The following is a 20152-nucleotide window of genomic DNA, read 5'->3' as shown; positions in this document are numbered from 1 at the left end:
GCTGACCCCTATTCGGCTCATTTTTCAAGCTTCGCTTGAAAGAGCCATCTTCCCTCTACTATGGAAGGAAGCTTACATCCCAAGCAACCAAAAGTCCCATAAAACAGGTACAAACACGCTTACTCAGCCCCATCATTGATATGAAGTACGTTCTATGCAGCTTAAAATTTAAGTTCTTATTGATACTTTCAAGTTCCAAAACAAGTCTTAATGATCTTCTATTCAGCTTCCAGCGGCCTTTTTATTCAGCTTCCGAAAAATCGCAAAATGAGCAAAAAAAACTCTCTCTATCTCAACTGAACCGTTGGCTTCGGTTCATATCACCTTCTCTCGATTATTTACTGTGTTCTGTACCGGTGCCGCCATGATGCCACGTGCCGGATCTCAAACCTACAAATTGCTCAATTGCTTCTTTCCTACATTTCCTACATATATCGTGTCAGAATGGTCACTCAAGTACAAAATTACCTATTGAAAAAAAACTTGCCCGGCTTGGGGATCGAACCCCGACCTTCGTGGTGAGAATCGAACACGCTACCACGAGACCACGCCTAGATGTTGTTCTAACTGAAACTAAAACTCGATGTGGTGATTTGAAGCACATCAATGCACTTTTTGTGACTTATCAATACCCACACTTTGAGCACTTTTGTGCCCTTTATGTGACATATCAAATCCCGTATTGAGCACTATTGTGCCCTTTATGTGACTAAAGTCCCGTATAACGTACGTATAGATCACTTTTGCAGCTTTCAAGTTCGTTAATGAGTACATATAGTTCACTAATGGGAATTGGGCAGAACATGTCACATACAACGTACATATTAATCACTTTTGCTACTTTCAAGTTCATTAATGAGTGCATAATGTTCACTAAAGGGAATTGGGCAGTTGATTCTCTTTGTCAGCCAATATGTAACTTTCAATGCCTTCATTCAAGTAAATATGTGACTTTTGGTTGCTTGGGATGTTCCCGGTTCATAAAAAAGGAGATAGGGGAGATATTAACAATTACCGTGGAGTCTCTGCTTTATGTTCTATTTACAAACTATTTGAATTGGTGGTCTTGGATCTTTTTTTTATGCCCAAACGCTCTACAACAAGTCACTTACTAACGTTCACTTCTATTGTGCATGAAAGTTTTGCTGCCAAATCTCAAACTGATTCTAGCTATACCGATCTGTCCGCTGCACTCGACAAGATGAACCATGAGATTGCCATCGGAAAACTCGAACGCTTAGGATTCTGTGGTACGCTACTGGGTAGGTTCCGCAGTTACTTAACCAGTCGTAAATTGATTATCCGAACGGGTGACACCTTTTCCAGGCAGTTCCAAGCCACCTCTGGTGTGCCCCAAGGTAGTCATCTAGGACTGATCAATTTCCTAATTTATTTCTACGACGTGTTGTCACTCCTCGACGTCCCCAAACTTTGCTATGCCGATGACCTAAAACTATTTTACACCATAAACGACCACGACGACATAGATTTTCTGCAATGTCAATTCAACCTCTTCGCTGATTGGTGCGACATTAACTGCCTGCCATTAAACTAAAGCAAAAGAGGAGTCATCAGCTTTTCCCGTAAGCGGCAGCCTTTAATTGCGGAGTACTTCTTAGAAGACGAACCCATCTCACGTGTGAACCACGTTAACGATCTTGGCGAAATCTTAGATCAGCGCCTGGAATTCAAAGCACACACCAACTACGTGAATGACAAAGCATCCAGAAGTCTCGGTTTCATTTTTAGAGTGGTGAAGGACTTCAAGGACGTGTATTGCCTGAAAAGCCTATACTGCAGCATTGTTCGTTCCATCCTTGAATACGCATCAGCTGTCTGGTGTCTCCATTACCAGAACGGTGTCGATCGGCTCGAGGCTATTCAGCGGCGATTCTTGCGATACGCCCCCCTTAGACACCTGAACTGGCAAGACCCTTTTCGCTTGCCTAGCTATCATGCCGCCTCATAGATATCAATACTCTTCAAGCCCGCAGACAAGCATTACGTGCCTCATTCGTCGCCGACCTTTTGACATCGCGAATCGACTGTCCCACGTTACTGAAGGGTATTCCGCTTAGTGTACTACCCCGTGGTCTTAGAAATATGGATCTTCAGTTGTACATTCTCTTTCGAATGAAAAATTACGGAGCTAACAGCGCCCTCATCGGCGCAATGAGATCATTCAACCGGTTATCGGTGCATTTTGACTTCGACGTTTCGAGGGATGTTTTCCGAAGAAAAGTGATACGGGCCTTGAAAACCCCATAGTTAGACTTAATATTATGTTTTTAATTTTAATTTTAAGTAAACATTTGGATCAACACGTGATCCGTTGATAAGAAATAAATAACAAATAACAAATGACTTTTACAATGTACGTTTCCTCCGTTTAAAAAGTTAGGTTGGCGTTGTGGTTAAAGTTCAAACCATCTACGCCAACGACCATGAGTTCGAATCAAAGTTATGATAAATGTAGTTCCCTTTCTGTGGTTGTTAGTTGATATTTACTTGTTAGATAATTCATTTCACCTAAAAAGCTTCAAAATGAAGATTTTAGTGAATAAAACAAAACACAAATCCTTCCGAACAGTTTTTTTTTATAAATCATGCAAATAACTCCCCGGAACAAATTGACGTAAAAGTTTACAAGGATATACACCGTTTTTGTTTAAACTTATACACTGTAAAAAAATCTTTTTTTTTCAAATATTGTGCAGCTACTTCACAGTAATAGTGTTCAATAAAATTTTACATCAACCTAAAAAGTTTATTCCAAACTTTTTCTATTTGTATATGATTAAGCTGAAAGTATGCTTCCTAAATGTCAAATGTGGCTGGAAGCTGTTATGGAAATGCGTGTTTTGGCACTTGTGAGTGTGTATTTTCATTTTGGGTGAATGAATTGTGGTGGTGGTTGGTGAAATTACGCTTGGTTGGTTACTCTCCAAAAATTAAATTACGAGTGAGTATCGATTAAGGCGGGGGTGGTGTTGTATTATTTTTTGGTTAGAAAACAGTGTTTAGCAAGGGTGGGTGGTTGTTTTTTTTTCTCGGGGAGTGGGGGAGGCTAAGGTGCAAATCCAACACACGCTAGAGCTGGACCCGTGGGTGGGAATACCTGTCTCTCCGGTGGTGCAGGTGGCAGGCAGCGATGGAGGCCCTCGGCCGATATTGTTCACAGCAATCACGTAGAACTCGTACTCGGTGTAAGGACTCAGCGTACGGACCACGTAGAACATCGTTATGATGCCGCTGATTTCGCTGAATGCCTGTTGATGATGGGCCAGAAAAAAAGGACGAAAGAAAGAAAAAAACATGAGAAGTAGCCGAAAAAAACCTACAACAACGATTGTCGGGAGCGAAAAAGGCGAATAATTTTCCATTAATAATACTGTCAATTAGCGAGGATTAATTCGATCTTGCCACGACGTTCCCGGGGAATTTTTGGCTTTCGCGCTCCAGGGGAGAAATATGTATTGAACACGACGTGTTCATGTCGACAAACAATAAAAGCAATTTGTGACGAAAACAACTTTGGCGGATTAATTCGAGATGCTCTAAGGGGACAGATGAAAGCGTCTTTTTTCATTTTATATTGAAGAAAGTTATTTAAAGGAGACAGCTGTCTGATGTTAAATAGATTTTAAATAATTTGACACCAAGACCGGAAGTCGTAAAATTTTCATGCAAACTGCCTTTTTAAACTAAGGTGCCTTTTTAGACCACTAAAAAGAATTAAATTCAAAATTACCAAGAATTAATTAAATTTCTATATTTTTTAGAATCTTCTTCTATACAAAGCACAATTCAAGGAAAATAAGTTATCGGGGTCTAGAACTACTTTTTTTGTATCACTAATGAAAAATCCCTCACACTCTTCGCTTTTTTATAAATTTCAAAATTTTATATTTTGAGTCTAAACTCTTATCACTTTGAGATTCAGTTAAGAACAAATATTGGCTAAGAAAACAATTTTTTCTGGTTTTGCGGCGAAAATGTACCTAAAAATTTGGATTTAAATTCCAACATTTACAATACACAATTACTGGGTTAGGGGATGAATAACACGAGAGTGTTAAAATCCCAGAAAAACAAAAAAAAACACAATTACTGGAAATAATCGTAAAAGTATCTGGCAACGTTGTAAACAATTTGGAAAATCACATTCATTTTCACAACCTTAAAAATGACGAAGTTTTGCTTAATAAGATATTTGGTTTTGAGAAATTGGCCAATACGAAACCGACATTTTGACCACTCCATTCCATACCTAAAACCTGGTAATAAAACCTGACAACTAAGTTCTAAGTTTTGATACCTTAAACATGAGTCATGAGACATGAGACATGAGACATGAGACATGAGATCTGAGACATGAGACATGAGGCTTGAGATCTGAGACATGAGACATGAGACATGAGACATGAGACATGAGACATGAGCCATAAGACATGAGCCATGAGCCATGAGACATAAGACATAAGACATGAGACATAAGACATGAGATATGAGACATGAGACATGAGACATGAGACATGAGACATGAGACATGAGACATGTGTCATGAGACATGAGACATGTGACATGACACATGAGACATGAGACATGAGATATGATACATGAGACATGAGAAGTAAGACATGAGAAGTAAGACATGAGTCCCATCTCTATTCCCACCGGTCTCCCATCTCTATTCTCACGTCTCACTTCCACATCTGACGTCTCACGTCTATACTCTCACATCTCATTTCTGACGTCTCATTGGATACATTGGATTTTTTCTTATGTCTCACGTCTCACATCTTACATCTCACTTCTCTGGATTCATGTCTAATGTATCGTGTCTCACGTTTCTAGTCTCATTTTCAGGTCTTAAGTCTCAAGTCTCATTTCTCGCTGACGTCTCTCATCTCACCTCTCATGATCTCACATGTCAAGTTTCATGTCTCATACGTCGTGTCTCAAGTTTTTTTCAGGTCCTCCTCCTCCTCCTCAGGTTCCTCAAGTCACAGGACTTAGGTTTGATGTACAAGATCCAGAAGTTTTGGATATGTTTTCTCGGGTCAAGACACTTGAGATTTGAGATCAGGAGAAGTGAGACGAGAAACGTAAGTGAGACATGAGACATGAGACATGAGACATGAGACATGAGACATGAGACATGAGACATGGGACATTAGAAGTGAGGCATGACATCGATCTCATATCTCAATTCTCAAGTTTCGCTTACACGTCTGACGTCTTACTTTACACGTCTCACGTCTTTCGTCTCACCCCAGCAAACATTATATCGTATTACAAATGTTACTTCAAGTCGTAAAAATAGTTGTTTGAAATCGTAAGCTCCTCATTCAATATTAAAGTTGTATGTGTATCGTAAAAGTATCCCTAAATGAAATGTTTTGTATTTGTATTACGATTTCCTTGGTACATTCGTAAAAGAGTTCGGATAGTGGAAAATAGAATCGCAAATAGTAAAATTATGATTTAATCGTGTATATCGGTTCGTAATTGCCTGTCATAAATCGTTATCAATTGAAAACATAGCACTCTTCTCTCGAGATAGGCGCCCATCAACCGTTTGAATAAATTTAAAGGTAAATTTATCAAAATTCTTCGAAAAAAAAAGTTCCTGAAAAATATTACTGGTTATGTTTTTATTGTTATAAATATTGTGGATATTTAAAATGTTCTCGAACGCTGATTTATTGAAAAGAAGTGCCATAATTATATATTTTCATCAATATATACATGAAATAATGAAAATTGTTATCGAACAGTAAAAATTTTTGTTCTTGAATGTAAACTCCCATTAACATTTGGAGTTAAAAACATGTTCGAATTGTTTGGGTTTCACTTAGTAAAGAATGAAATCATTGTCTGTACATCGTTACGATGTAAAATTTAGCAACCAGCTCTAGAAGTTGCCAGGTGCGTGATGATTTACGATCGGGTTCCAAAATATACGATATTAGATAGGCAATCTAGAATCATAATGTATATGGTTCTATCGTATACGTATCGATGTTATGTTCGATACTATTCGGGGAATAAATCTATCCGAGGAATAGATCGGTAACTATACCGTATATTACGCTATACATCGAAATATTATACGAGTAACTTGATAAATTGTTCGTAGATAAGACGAAATACTTTATTTACGATTGTATTGAATGATTTACGAGGTAAATAACTTAATATACGATACAATCGATGGTTTTAAATCATTCGACACTATAGCACAATTGGTCATGTTATATGTACACTGTGCCATGATTTCTATAGAGAATGCTGTATATTGTGAAATAAGGGATTTGAGCTAACGAAAAAGTATGTATATTGCCTCCACACTTATGGCTATATGGCCTTTTTTTTAACTTATATACGACTATTTTTGATGGTATATATATTTGAATACGTCTTTTGAGTCTCTTATATTCCAACTAAAATGTTTGCTGGGACATCTCTCATTTCTGATTCATTACTTCTATTTATCTTATGTCTCACATCTTTAGTCTCACATCTCTAGTCTCACATCTTACAACTCACTTCTCACTTCTCTGGATTCATGTCACATGTATTGTGTCTCATGTCTCTAGTCTTATTTCTCACTAACGTCTCTCATCTCACCTCTCCTGATCTCACGTCTCAGATGTCTTGTGCAATTTCTCGTGTCTCAAGTTTTCCTCGAGTCTTAAGTCAAAGGACTCAGGTCTCATGTACAAGATCCATAGTTTTTGGGTCTGTTTTCTCGGTGCTCATAACTCAGGACCTGAGTCCTGTGACTTAAGACCTGAGGAAAAATTGAGACACGGCACATGGTACATGACACTTGAGACGTGAGATCAGGAGAGGTGAGATGAGCGACCTTAGTGAGATACAAGACATGAGACATGAGAAGTAAGGCATGACACCTCTCACATCTCAATGCTCATGTCTCACTTCCACATTTGACGTCTTAATTTACACGACTCACGTCTCTCGTGTCAAATCTCACTTCTCAAATATCAATTGTTTCTTCTATTTCTCTCACGTCTCACATCTCTAGTCTTACGTCTCACATCTTACGTCTCATTTATCACTTCCCTGGCTTCATGTCGAATGTATCGTGTCTCACGTTTGTTGTCTCATTTCTCACTAACGTCTCTCATCTCACCTCTACTGATCTCACGTCTCAAGTTTAATGTCTCATGTGTGGTGTCTCAAGTTTTCCTCGGGTCTTAAGTCACAGGACATAGGTCTGATATACAAGATCCAGAAGTTTTGCGTCTGTTTCTCGGGTCTCATAACTCAGGATCTGATCCCTGTGGCTTAAGGCCTAAGGATAACTTGAGACACGGCACATGGGACAAGACACTTGAGATCAGGAGAAGTGAGATGAGAAACGTAAGTGAGCCAAGAGACATGAGACATGAGCCATGAGACATGAACCATGAGACATGAGACATGAGCCATGAGACATGAACCATGAGACATGAGACATGAGCCATGAGACATGAACCATGAGACATGAGACATGAGCCATGAGACATGAACCATGAGAAGTAAGGCATGACACCGGTCTCATATCTCAATTCTCACGTCTCGCTCACACATCTGACGTCTTACTTTACACGTCTCACGTCTCTCGTCTCTCGTCTCTCACTTCTCATTTGTTTCTTCTATTTCTCTTATGTATCACATCTCTAGTCTTGCACCTTACATCTCACTTCCCACTACTCTGGAATCATGTCTCATGTAACATGCCTCACGTCTCTAGTCTCATTTCTCACTAACGTCTCTCGTCTCAGCTCTCCTGATCTCACGTCTCAGATGTTATGTGCCGTGTCTCAAGTTTCCCCGGGTCTTAAGTCACAGGACTCTGGTTTCATGTACAAGATCCATAAGTTTTGGGTCCGTTTTCTCGATTCTCATAACTCAGGGCCTGAGTCCTGTGACTTAGGACCTGAGGAAAACTTGAGACACGGCGCATGGGACATGACACTTGAGACGTGAGATCAGGAGAGGTGAGATGAGCGGCGTTTGTGAGATACAAGACATGAGACATGAGAAGTAAGGCATGACACCGGTCTTATCTCAATTCTCATGTCTAACTTCCACATTTGACGTCTTACTTTACACGTCTCACGTCTCTCGTCTCAAATCTCACTTCCCACTTCATTTGTTTCTTCTATTTCCTTAACGTCTTACATCTCTAGTCTTACATCTCACTTCTCACTTCCCTGGGCTCATGTCGAATGTATCGTGTCTCATGTCTCTAGTCTCATTTCTCACTAACGTACCTTATCTCACCTCTCCTGAACTCACGTCTCAAGTTTCTATCTCATGTACCGTGTCTCAAGTTTTCCTCGAGTCTTGAGTCACAGGACTCAAGTCTTATGTACAACATCCAGAGGTTTTGGGTCTCATTTCTCGGGCTCATAACTCAGGACCTGAGTCCTTTAACTTAAGACCTGAGGAAAACTTGAGACACGACACATGGGACATGACACATGAGAAGTGAGATCAGGAGAGGTGAGATGAGAGACGTAAATGAGACATGCGACATGAAAAGTAAGGCATGTCACCGGTAGGCATGTCACCGATCTCACATCTCAATTCTCACGTCTCACTTCCACATCTGACGTCTCACTATAAACGTCTCACGTTTGTCATCTCACATCTCACGTCTTACGTTTCTAGTCTTACTTCTCACATCTTACATCTCACTTCTCACTTCTCTAGGTTCAGGTGGTGTCTCTTTCTTGTCTCATTTCTCAATAACGTCTCCCATCTCACCTCTCCTGATCTCACGTCTCAAGTTTCATGTTTCATGTACCGTGTCTCAATTTTTCCTCGGGTCTTAAGTCACAGGACTCAGATCTCATGTACAACATCCACAAGTTTTGGGTCTCATTTATCGGGTCTCATAACTCAGGACTTGAGACCTGTTACTTGAGGCCTGAGGAAAACTTGAGACATGGCACATGGGACATGACACTTGATAAATGAAATCAGGAGAGGCGACATGAGAGACGTAAGTGAGACATGAGACATGAGACATGAGTAGTAATGCATGACACCGGTCTCACATCTCAATTCTCACGTCTCACTTTCACATCACGTCTCACTACACACGTCTCACGTCTCTCATCTCGCATCTCACTTCTAACGTCTCTAGTCTGACTTCACAAATCTTACATCTCACTTCTCACTTCTCTGCTGTTCATGTGGTCGTGTCCCACGTGACAAGCTCATTTCTCACTAACGTCTCTCATCTCACCAAATGTGTTTTCAAAAGACACATAAAAACTGTTTTAAAAAGTTCTGTAAATTTCCAAATGGCTGAATTCTCGTTAAATCATCAATACTTTGAAGTTTTTGCAAATAGAATTGATGCAATTTTAAGAAGGAAAATTTGAAAAAAATTATCTTTTTGTCGGATGCAATAAAAAAGACAGCATCTTACCTGATTGGCATTCTTCGGTTTGTACTGGATAACGTAATATTGCAAGTCTTCCGGTCCCTTGTACGACCACTCGAGCCGAACCTGCGTGGCTGTCACTTCCGAAATCGTCACATCTGTTGGAGCAGCTGGCAAGGCTGTATTCCATCGAAAGGAAGGAAAAAGGAAAATTAATTAACAACCTTCCAAAAGGATTCATTCACTGAACTTACATTGAACCTTGACCAGAGTGGTGGCCTCTATGATTCCGAGGGTGGACGAAGCTACACAAGTGTAGTTGGCGCTGTGCCGGATGTTGCTCAGTTCCAGGATGTTCCTTCCTACGGGGACGTCATTTTCCGGCGTCAGATCCTGATCCGGTCCTTGGCGCCACTTGACGTAGGGCATCGGGGATCCGACGGCCACACAGGTAAGGGTCACGTTTCCTCCGACCATCACCTCGTAGATGGGTTCCGGGGGTCGTGAAAAGGTCGGCGGAACTCGGCGTACCTTCACGTACAGATTCGTTTGCTTGGTGTGTTCGGTTCCGACGGAGTTTTCCGCCACGCACTCGTACCGGCCCATGTCGCTTTCCTCGCTGTTGTCGATCTGCAGGCTCCCTGAGAATTTGGAAAGGAAAATGGTTTATAAGTAATCGTTGAATGAATGGCGTTGAGACATAGAATGGGCAAGAAAAAATAACAAATCTCTCTCTTTCTTCGGGAAAATAAGTGTCTTAAGATATTTATTGCTTAGATATAAAACGGCTAATTTCATTACATGCAAATTTTTGCTGTGCTTCCAAAATTCCTTTAAAAAGAAAGGCTAAACGAGGTATTATGCGCACCGAGAGCAACGTTTTGCTATTGTACAACTTTAATTTGGGTCAAATTACACCAGATTTTGCTAGCAAAGCAGATACCTAAATGATGCCTTCTTTTGCAATCACTGAAAAATCAACACTCAAAATGCGCGCACTATGTCGAAAACGAACAAATTTGCTGTTTGTGTTCAGTTCGATTTAAAATTGAACACCCAAATGAATATGATTGTTCATCACTAAAAATTGAATACCATTTCATTTTTTCTAAAAGATACTCATTTTTCTACTCTAGCGATATAAATAAAAGAAAACAAACCAAATAGTACTTTCATCTAGTGCTCAATGTCTTATTTAGGTATTGATTTGGCATCATATTTCGACATATCGACGCTCCAATGATACTAAATTATGCTATCATTATGGCGTTGATAGCTCATTTTGGTTTCTGTTTGCCTTTGATTCAGACATCAAAGTCTGCTCACGTCTCTATTCTCGATTCTCAATATTGTTAATACAAATTAATGTTGAGCGTTGAGGGTTAAAAATAACATGTTTGCATCTCGCCACCTAAGCCACTGTTACAAGAAAAACGGTAACATACTGGTAATAATTTTCGAAAAATAACGTGTGGTTCCTCCTTATTTACGACCGTGTGGTAAAAAGTCAAGTTGTGCAACATCCCTTCGTTTTGTAAATTGGTTATGTAAGCAACCGTGCGAGATTGTTGAAGAAAGAACACGTGGAATCTTCCTTAGTCGAGCTAAGCTAAGCGACCTTTGTTCAACGAGCATCCCAAAATAACCGAACAGAGGAAAAGTTTCCCCAAAAGTGGCGTCAGAATTTTCCCTAGAAATAAAAACGACGTGCAAGGAACAACTAAAAACCTAGCAACTGAAAACTTAGAACTCTCGAAAGTTGTGCATTTCACATATCCACCGTTGCCGTTGCTGCTTTTTCTGATAGAGTGGCTCAAAAGGTTGTTGTCGAAAGGCGAAAATTTCCATATCCCCCATTTTCCGTGGTGGCTCTTCCCCGAATTTTATCCCGGTTTTTCGGTACCAAAGTAACACCCTGGCTGGAACCCTGCTGTTGCTGCTGCTGGAAGGATTTGGCTGGTGATGAATAATAGATTTCCCTTAGCCCGTCAAGTTTCGACAATTCGAAAAGTATTCGAAAGTGTGAACGAAATTGTAACAACGTTTTCGGAAAGTTTACTTTTGCTGGTCCTGCTTTGCTGCTGCCTGCCTGTGGGGGTGTAATGAAATTATACGGTTCAGCTGTTTAGGAAAACTATGCGAGGATGGGGGTAAAACGTTTTGGAATTGGGTTATGAATTTTTTTTTTTGGGAGGGAAAAGTTCATTAGTAGGTACTGGATCCTTAATTAAATAACTCCCAAAATGTGGATGTCTCATATTGGTGTGGGTTTCATTCTGAAAATTTGCTTGAAATGTTTCCCTGGAAAGTGCAATCACATCTCTCGATAGCGTTTGAATATTCCATGTACCTACTTCACGTATAAATGTAGAAAAAAAAACATCATACCAAGCCAAAGGCGTTTATCAACCTCGTTTTACTGACAATTTCCGATTGCCTAGTCATCAAACGTTTGCAAAAAAGTACTTGGGCGATATATGTGGAGGTCTTCTTAGTATCAAACTCAACACTACTCAAATTATTTTACTGACGGAAGCCTTCATTGCGTCAATGTCTGCAAGGCAAACTCTTGCATTGATGATTGATCTAGACGGAAGTCTGCATCGCGCCACCGCGTTGCTCTTTCTAAACGGTGGAAGTCTGCATCGCATCGGAGATTTTAAGCAACATTCAGACCATGCGAGACGGAAATCTAAATCGCACCAAATAACTGTTTATCAATCAGCTGACGGAAGTCTGCATCGCGTCAGAGATTTGGAGCAACATTCAAATCAAGGTAGGCGGAAGTCTACATCGCGCCAAATAACTGTTTATCAATCGAGAACTCTTCTTGACGGAAGTCTGCATTGCGTCAGAGATTTGAATCAACATTCGAGTCAAGCTAGGCGGAAGTCTGCATCACGCTAAATAACTGTTTATCAATCAGGAACTTTTGCTTACGGAAGTCTGCATCGCGTCTGAGATTTGAAGCAACATTCGAATCAAGTTATGCGGAAGTCTACATCGCGCTAAATAACTGTTTATCAATCGAGAACTTTTGCTGGCGGAAGTCCGCATCACGTCAGGAATTTAAAGCAACATACAAATCAAGCTAGGCGGAAGTCTGCATCGCTCCAAATAACTGTTTATCAATCAAAAACTCTTGCTGACGGAAGTCTGCATCGCGACAGAGATTTGAAGCAACATTTCAATCAAGCTAGGCGGAAGTCTGCATCGCGCCAAATAACTGTTTATCAATCAAGAACTCTTGCTGACGGAAGTATGCATTGCGTCGGAGATTTGTGTCAACTTTCAAATCATGTGAGGCGGAAGTCTGCATTGCGCCGAATAACTGTTTATCAATCAAAAACTCTTGCTGACGGATGTCTGTATCGCGCCAGAGATTTGAAGCAACATTCATATCAAGCTAGGCGGAAGACATCGCGACAAAAACCTGTTTATCAATCGAGTTTTATGGCTGACGAAAGTCTGTATCGCGTCTAAGATTTTTATCAATATTCAAATCATGCTAGACGGTAGTCTGCATCGCGCTAAATAACTGTTTATCAATCAAGAACTATTACTGACGGAAGTCTGCATCGCATCGGAGATTTGAAGCAACATTCAAATCATGCTAGTTAGGCGGAAGTCTGCATCGCCTCAAATAACTCTTTATCAATCAGTTGACGGACGCAGCATCGCGTCGGAGATTTGAAGCAACATCAAACTAGGGGGAAGTCTGCTTCGCGCCAAATAACCAATCATCAAGCTAGGCAGAAGTTTTTATCGCGCAAAAATACTGATTACAATTATCAGGAGAGCCTTCTTTTAACAAAAATGCTACTATAGAAAATCAATCATTTAGTTCGGAATTTAAATCAGGTTCAAATGTTTGTGTCAACAAAATCCTGCATTTTCTTGATTGATGGAAACTACGCGCTATTTAAATGAAAATTAATTAATTGAAAAAAAAATTCTTCTTGATTCCCTGCACAGTGAGCAAATTTGGCGGAGCCGGAACATTCGCTATAATATCTTTTCAAATCTTTCATATCTGCCATACGCTTTTCAAGCCACTCCGTCTTATTTACCGGAGCCGGAAAAATCTCTTAATAATCTTACGACAGTCCTTTAAATGTGTGTTTTTTTCAACTACTCCGTTTTGCTTACTAGAGCCGGAACAATGTAAAATGTTTTTGATGGAGGTTCAAACCACTCTTTCTTATCAACCGGAGACTGAATTATTTCAAAACAATCTCAACAACAGCCTTCTGTCTGTCTGTATGTCTGTCTTTTCCAGCTACTCCATCTTATTTACCGGAGCCAGAACAATTTCGAAGCAATCTTTGCAACAGCTTTTCAAATTTGTGCTCTTCGCCCCTTTTTTTTTTTAATCACCAGAACAATTTTATAATAATCTTACGGAAATCTTTTCAAATTTATATCTTTAGAAACTCTGCCATATTCGACGGAGCCAAAAAAATGTCATAACAATATTTGCAATAGTTTTTCAAATATTTTTCATCAGCACTCTTCAAGCTACTCCGTCTTATTTTGCAGGGCTGCAGGAATTTCAAATCAATCTTTGCGACACCCATTTGAATTTTTTTTCTCAGTCACAATCTCAGAGCAATTTAAACAACAGTTTCTAATCTACCGGAGACATTATTATTGTGCTTTCCAGCTACTCCGTCTTACTTATTGGAGCCAAAAAATCTTAAAACAATGTTTGCAACAGCTCTCTATATCTGTGCTCTTCCTGACACTATCATAAAAATCTTTCAGAAAACCTTTTCAATATGTGCTTTCAGCCACTCTGTCTAATTTGGCGAAGCCTGAAAAATTTAATAACATTCTCAGTAGTAGCTTTTCAAATCTTACCAATTTGTGCTCTAAAGCCGATTTGTCTTTTTTACCGGAGCCGGTATAAAAATATTGTTTGAAACAGTCTTTTTACTCTGTGCATTTCAGCCACTCCATTTTGCTTACCGCAGCCTGAAAAGTCTCAAAACAGTCTAAGCGAAAGGCTGCCAACTGCGTGATTGTCTTGAACTGACGATAAATCTGGATCAAAACAGTTTCGAGTTTGTTCCAAACAAAATTGATATTTTTATTTTCAGTTTAGCGTCGATTGTTTTTTTTTCAATAACCAATCGATGAAACAAATTTATTTTCAACGCTTTTATTTTTATTCATCCGCATCCCCGATGATTGAAGTCCTCTTCGGAAGTGGTTGGCGTCAAATCGAAATGTGTGTCCCCATTAATTTAGCGCGCCAGAAACTGGATCCGGCGGCCAGCAACACCTTTCATTTTAATGGGCAATTAATTCGGAAACACACTGCTGGTGCTCTTCCAATTTCTATTGCAATGCATTTGCTCTGCCCAACACGCTTTGTGAATCGTTATTTGTTCATCCGTCCGCCGGCATGATTGCTAATTGTAAACAGCATCAGGTGATTGATTCCGGGGTCCCACTGAATGAAGGCGGCTCTTTGTAGTTCGTTTTGTTTGTCTGTAAACTTTAATGAAAACTTAATTATGTCCGCAGGAGCAGACCTGTAATTGAAATGCTTTTGTGTTTTCAATTGGAAATGGGCACATGGGAAATGGAATTTTGAAAAATTGACCCATTATTTGCACCAATTTGTAAAATAGAAGTTTTGTTTGTGGAATTACAATGTTTTCAACAGTTTCACTTGGATTTGTGTACAGATTTTTTTTTTCATAAATACTTCAAACTGACTGCTTCAAAAGCATATTCCTGAGGATCTTTAAAAAATAGTTTTCCAAATACGATTTGAATGGTTTTTTTAAAGCCTTTTTTAATAACATTCCTCTTGAATCCTTCTTAAAGAAAACTTGAAGAAAGACTTCAACGAGAAAGGTAATTTTTTTTTACAGTCCCACTCCTATGGGATAAATAATGGAAAATCTATTTACATATGAGAAACTTGATATAAACTATAATTGTTTCCTTTTTTGACTCAGTGATTGATCGGTATTGTGTGATGGCGGTTATAGATCTATCGATAGATTTTTTTAATGATATTTTTTAAGGTTTTAAAGCAGTGTAACACCCACAATTGGAATTATTTTACTATGACGAGTTACACTGTAACACTATTATAGTAGACTGAGTCGATTTGGGGTCATTTTTGAATTTCTCAAACCCTGACGTCTTCAAAGCTTCGTTTTGGCTTAAAATTAAGCTGTAATTTTTTGCAGAATTTTTGAGCTTCGATTACATGAGTAAGTTTGAACAATTATTTATATAAGGAAACATTTCTGTTCGGAAAAAATCAACATTATTTTTGTTTCTTCTGTGGAACCGAGCCTGCTCATGGGTTTTGAGCCAATCTATAAATTCCTATGGAGCAAATTTTCTCTTAACAATTTTGTTGAAGATCTCAACTTATCTTATTACACAAAAAAGTTATTAGATGTTGAGTAGGGGCATGTTTTTTGGCAAAGCGAAACAATCAATTCAATTGACATCACTGCTGGGTGCCTATTGAGGTATCGCATTACAAATTGTCATGCAATCTTTCGCAAGGCACCAGCAGTGATGTCAATTGAATTTATTGTTTTTCAATGCCATAAGACAAACCCCTGTTAAACAGCTAAGAACTTTTTTGCCTAATATGATACGATGTTACGGTCTTCGACAAAGTTGTTGTGCGAAGCGAAATTTCTTTAAGAGAATTCATAAAATGGCACAAAAATCATTAGCTGGCTAGGTTGCACAGAAGAAACAAAAATGATGTTGATTTTTCAGTACAAAATATTTATTTTTCCCGTACAAACCCAAAAGTTGAAATTCACTCTAGAAAACATTACTTAAAATTTTGCAAAAATCACGGATAAGTTATGAACCATGACTAAGCTTTTTAGATCCCAGGGTTTGAGACATTCAAAAATGACCCCAAACTGACTCAGTCTACTGTTATAGGGCTCCTGCAAGATCTTCAAGAGACTAAATTGTAACTTCGGAGTCTTTAAAGTTGTTATGTTTTGCTCCTCGTTAACTAACTAGTCCCGGTTAGTCTGAAATTGACTGCACTTTGTTGTTCTGCTTCCACCATGCATCGGGATGACTCTATCTTAACTTGAACCAGACTTTAGAGAGAGATATCGCCAGCATTAACTGTTGAAGATTCCGAGTAATAATAATCGTTGCAGTAGAATGAACAGAAAACCACATCGACAACAAACAGGCAACTAACTATTTACTGGGGATGCTGCATCCGAAGGCAGAAGTAGTAGGACAGGTGCTAAATAATGCATATGACTGTCTGTTCGGGAGCGACTCCCTATAAGGATCGGGTCTTTTAATGGGGGTATGTTAGCTCTCAAGGATTTTGCTAGTGCGCTTCTTCGTATAAATGGCTATATTTGTGTGTAACCTCGTTCATAGGTTCCAAGTATTCCAACCAACCGAACCGACTAAGATGTTCGAAAAGCTGCCATGGAAACCATTAGCTAGTTGGTGTAATGCATAAAAGATTTCGAGATCTCTTCAAATTGCTGCTCGCCGCCCGGGATGAAGTCCAACAAACAACAACACCCAGCTGAATCATTCATGCTTAAAGAGTATGGAGAATATTTTGATAGTGGAGAAAACTGAAGGTGAGCTAATTGTTAGCTCATTGCCATTTTTGTCATTTTTTGTCATTTATGTCTTTTTTCAATTTTATTCAATTTTGACAACTAAGTCAATTTGGAAATTTTTGCCTGTTTCATCAATATTATCAATTTGTTTTGTCGAAAGTATTCAAATTTGTCTAATTAGTCAATAGTCAATTTTGTCAAATTTGTCAATTTTGTCAATTTTACCAATTTTGTCAGTTTTGCCAATTTTGTAAATTTTAACAGTTTTGTCAATTTTGTCAATTCAGTCAATTTGCTTTTGTCATGCTCCGTCAAATTTTTTTCAATTTGTCTATTTTTTCAATTTTGGTCTATTTGTCAATTTTATCAATTTTGTCATTCTTGTTATTTTTTTTATTTTTGTAAATTTTCTCAATTTTGTCAATTTTGTCTATTTTGCTGTTTTTGTAATTTTTGTCATTTTTGTCATTGTTGTCATTTTTGTCATTTTTGTCATTTTTGTAATTTTTGTCATGTTTGTCATTTTTGTTATTTTTGTCATTTTTGCCATTTTTGTCATTTTTGTCATTTTTGTCATTTTTGTCATTTTTGTCATTTTTGTCATTTTTGTCATTTTTGTTATTTTTGTCATTTTTGTCATTTTTGTCATTTTTGTCATTTTTGTCATTTTTGTCATTTTTGTCATTTTTGTCATTTTTGTCATTTTTGTCATTTTTGTCATTTTTGTCATTTTTGTCATTTTTGTCATTTTTGTCATTTTTGTCATTTTTGTCATTTTTGTCATTTTTGTCATTTTTGTCATTTTTGTCATTTTTGTCATTTTTGTCATTTTTGTCATTTTTGTCATTTTTGTCATTTTTGTCATTTTTGTCATTTTTGTCATTTTTGTCATTTTTGTCATTTTTGTCATTTTTGTCATTTTTGTAATTTTTGTCATGTTTGTCATTTTTGTCATTTTTGTCATTTTTGTTATTTTTGTCATTTTTGCCATTTTTGTCATTTTTGTCATTTTTGTCATTTTTATCATTTTTGTCATTTTTGTCATTTTTGTCATTTTTGTCATTTTTGTCATTTTTGTCATTTTTGTCATTTTTGTCATTTTTGTCATTTTTGTCATTTTTGTCATTTTTGTCATTTTTGTCATTTTTGTCATTTTTGTCATTTTTGTCATTTTTGTCATTTTTGTCATTTTTGTCATTTTTGTCATTTTTGTCATTTTTGTCATTTTTGTCATTTTTGTCATTTTTGTCATTTTTGTCATTTTTGTCATTTTTGTCATTTTTGTCATTTTTGTCATTTTTGTCATTTTTGTCATTTTTGTCATTTTTGTCATTTTTGTCATTTTTGTCATTTTTGTCATTTTTGTCATTTTTGTCATTTTTGTCATTTTTGTCATTTTTGTCATTTTTGTCATTTTTGTCATTTTTGTCATTTTTGTCATTTTTGTCATTTTTGTCATTTTTGTCATTTTTGTCATTTTAGTCATTTTAGTCATTTTAGTCATTTTAGTCATTTTTGTCATTTTTGTCATTTTTGTCATTTTTGTCATTTTTGTCATTTTTGTCATTTTTGTCATTTTTGTCATTTTTGTCATTTTTGTCATTTTTGTCATTTTTGTCATTTTTGTCATTTTTATCATTTTTGTCATTTTTGTCATTTTTGTCATTTTTGTCATTTTTGTCATTTTTGTCATTTTTGTCATTTTTGTCATTTTTGTCATTTTTGTCATTTTTGTCATTTTTGTCATTTTTGTCATTTTTGTCATTTTTGTAATTTTTGTCATTTTTGTCATTTTTGTCATTTTTGTCATTTTTGTCATTTTTGTCATTTTTGTCATTTTTGTCATTTTTGTCATTTTTGTCATTTTTGTCATTTTTGTCATTTTTGTCATTTTTGTCATTTTTGTCATTTTTGTCATTTTTGTCATTTTTGTCATTTTTGTCATTTTTCATTTTTGTCATTTTTGTCATTTTTGTCATTTTTGTCATTTTTGTCATTTTTGTCATTTTTGTCATTTTTGTCATTTTTGTCATTTTTGTCATTTTTGTCATTTTTGTCATTTTTGTCATTTTTGTCATTTTTGTCATTTTGTCATTTTTGTCATTTTTGTCATTTTTGTCATTTTTGTCATTTTTGTCATTTTTGTCATTTTTGTCATTTTTGTCATTTTTGTCATTTTTGTCATTTTTGTCATTTTTGTCATTTTTGTCATTTTTGTCATTTTTGTCATTTTTGTCATTTTTGTCATTTTTATCATTTTTGTCATTTTTGTCATTTTTGTCATTTTTGTCATTTTTGTCATTTTTGTCATTTTTGTCATTTTTGTCATTTTTGTCATTTTTGTCATTTTTGTCATTTTTGTCATTTTTGTCATTTTTGTCATTTTTGTCATTTTTGTCATTTTTGTCATTTTTGTCATTTTTGTCATTTTTGTCATTTTTGTCATTTTTGTCATTTTTGTCATTTTTGTCATTTTTGTCATTTTTGTCATTTTTGTCATTTTTGTCATTTTTGTCATTTTTGTCATTTTTGTCATTTTTGTCATTTTTGTCATTTTTGTCATTTTTGTCATTTTTGTCATTTTTGTCATTTTTGTCATTTTTGTCATTTTTGTCATTTTTGTCATTTTTGTCATTTTTGTCATTTTTGTCATGTTTGTCATTTTTGTCGTTTTGTCATTTTTGTAATTTTTGTCAGTTTTGTCTTTTTCTTCCTTTTCTTCATTTTCGTCAATTCAACGGTTTTTCCATTTTTATCATTTTTGTCATTTTTGTTATTTTTGTTTTTTTTTGTCATTTGTCAGCAATCAGTGAGTAGAGAGAGGTACGTATGGTTTGAATCATTCTTCCTTTTAATACCAATTCATTTGTAAAAACTTTAAAGCTAATTTATATTGCACTTAGATGGAAAAACATACCGTTTTCGTGCCATTCAACATCAACTTTTCTATTGCAGCTGTCAGCAGTAGCTATTTAGAGTACTATTCCTGATGGATTAAAGCCTCCTCCTGCCATCATGAGTTTAACCATTCAAATTCAGTTTATTTCACACTTCCAAAGAATTAACAGAACATTTCAATTGTGGGCCCATTAAATTGAAGCACATTGAAACGTTCACGTGTCTGCCCGTTTCGGCATTTGTTCTGTCAGTTCGAGAG

The 20152-nt window shown here is 36.9% G+C and overlaps 1 protein-coding gene across 1 annotated transcript in view; it reads right to left on the bottom strand.

Moving 5' to 3' along the window:
- The window catches only part of LOC129742247 (tyrosine-protein phosphatase Lar), a 740954-nt gene that overhangs the window by 182953 nt on the left and 537849 nt on the right, over positions 1-20152 (bottom strand). Inside the window, exons 9-11 of the mRNA XM_055734122.1 lie at positions 9661-10047; positions 9452-9585; positions 3119-3269 (exon numbers count right to left, since the gene is read on the bottom strand). Coding sequence (XP_055590097.1) covers positions 3119-3269; positions 9452-9585; positions 9661-10047 — 672 coding nt within the window. The remainder of the gene's footprint in view (positions 1-3118; positions 3270-9451; positions 9586-9660; positions 10048-20152) is intronic.

Source organism: Uranotaenia lowii, chromosome 2 (assembly GCF_029784155.1).
Source record: "Uranotaenia lowii strain MFRU-FL chromosome 2, ASM2978415v1, whole genome shotgun sequence".
Classification (NCBI taxonomy): Eukaryota; Metazoa; Arthropoda; class Insecta; order Diptera; family Culicidae; genus Uranotaenia; species Uranotaenia lowii.
This window is presented reverse-complemented; position numbering and strand designations above follow the sequence as displayed.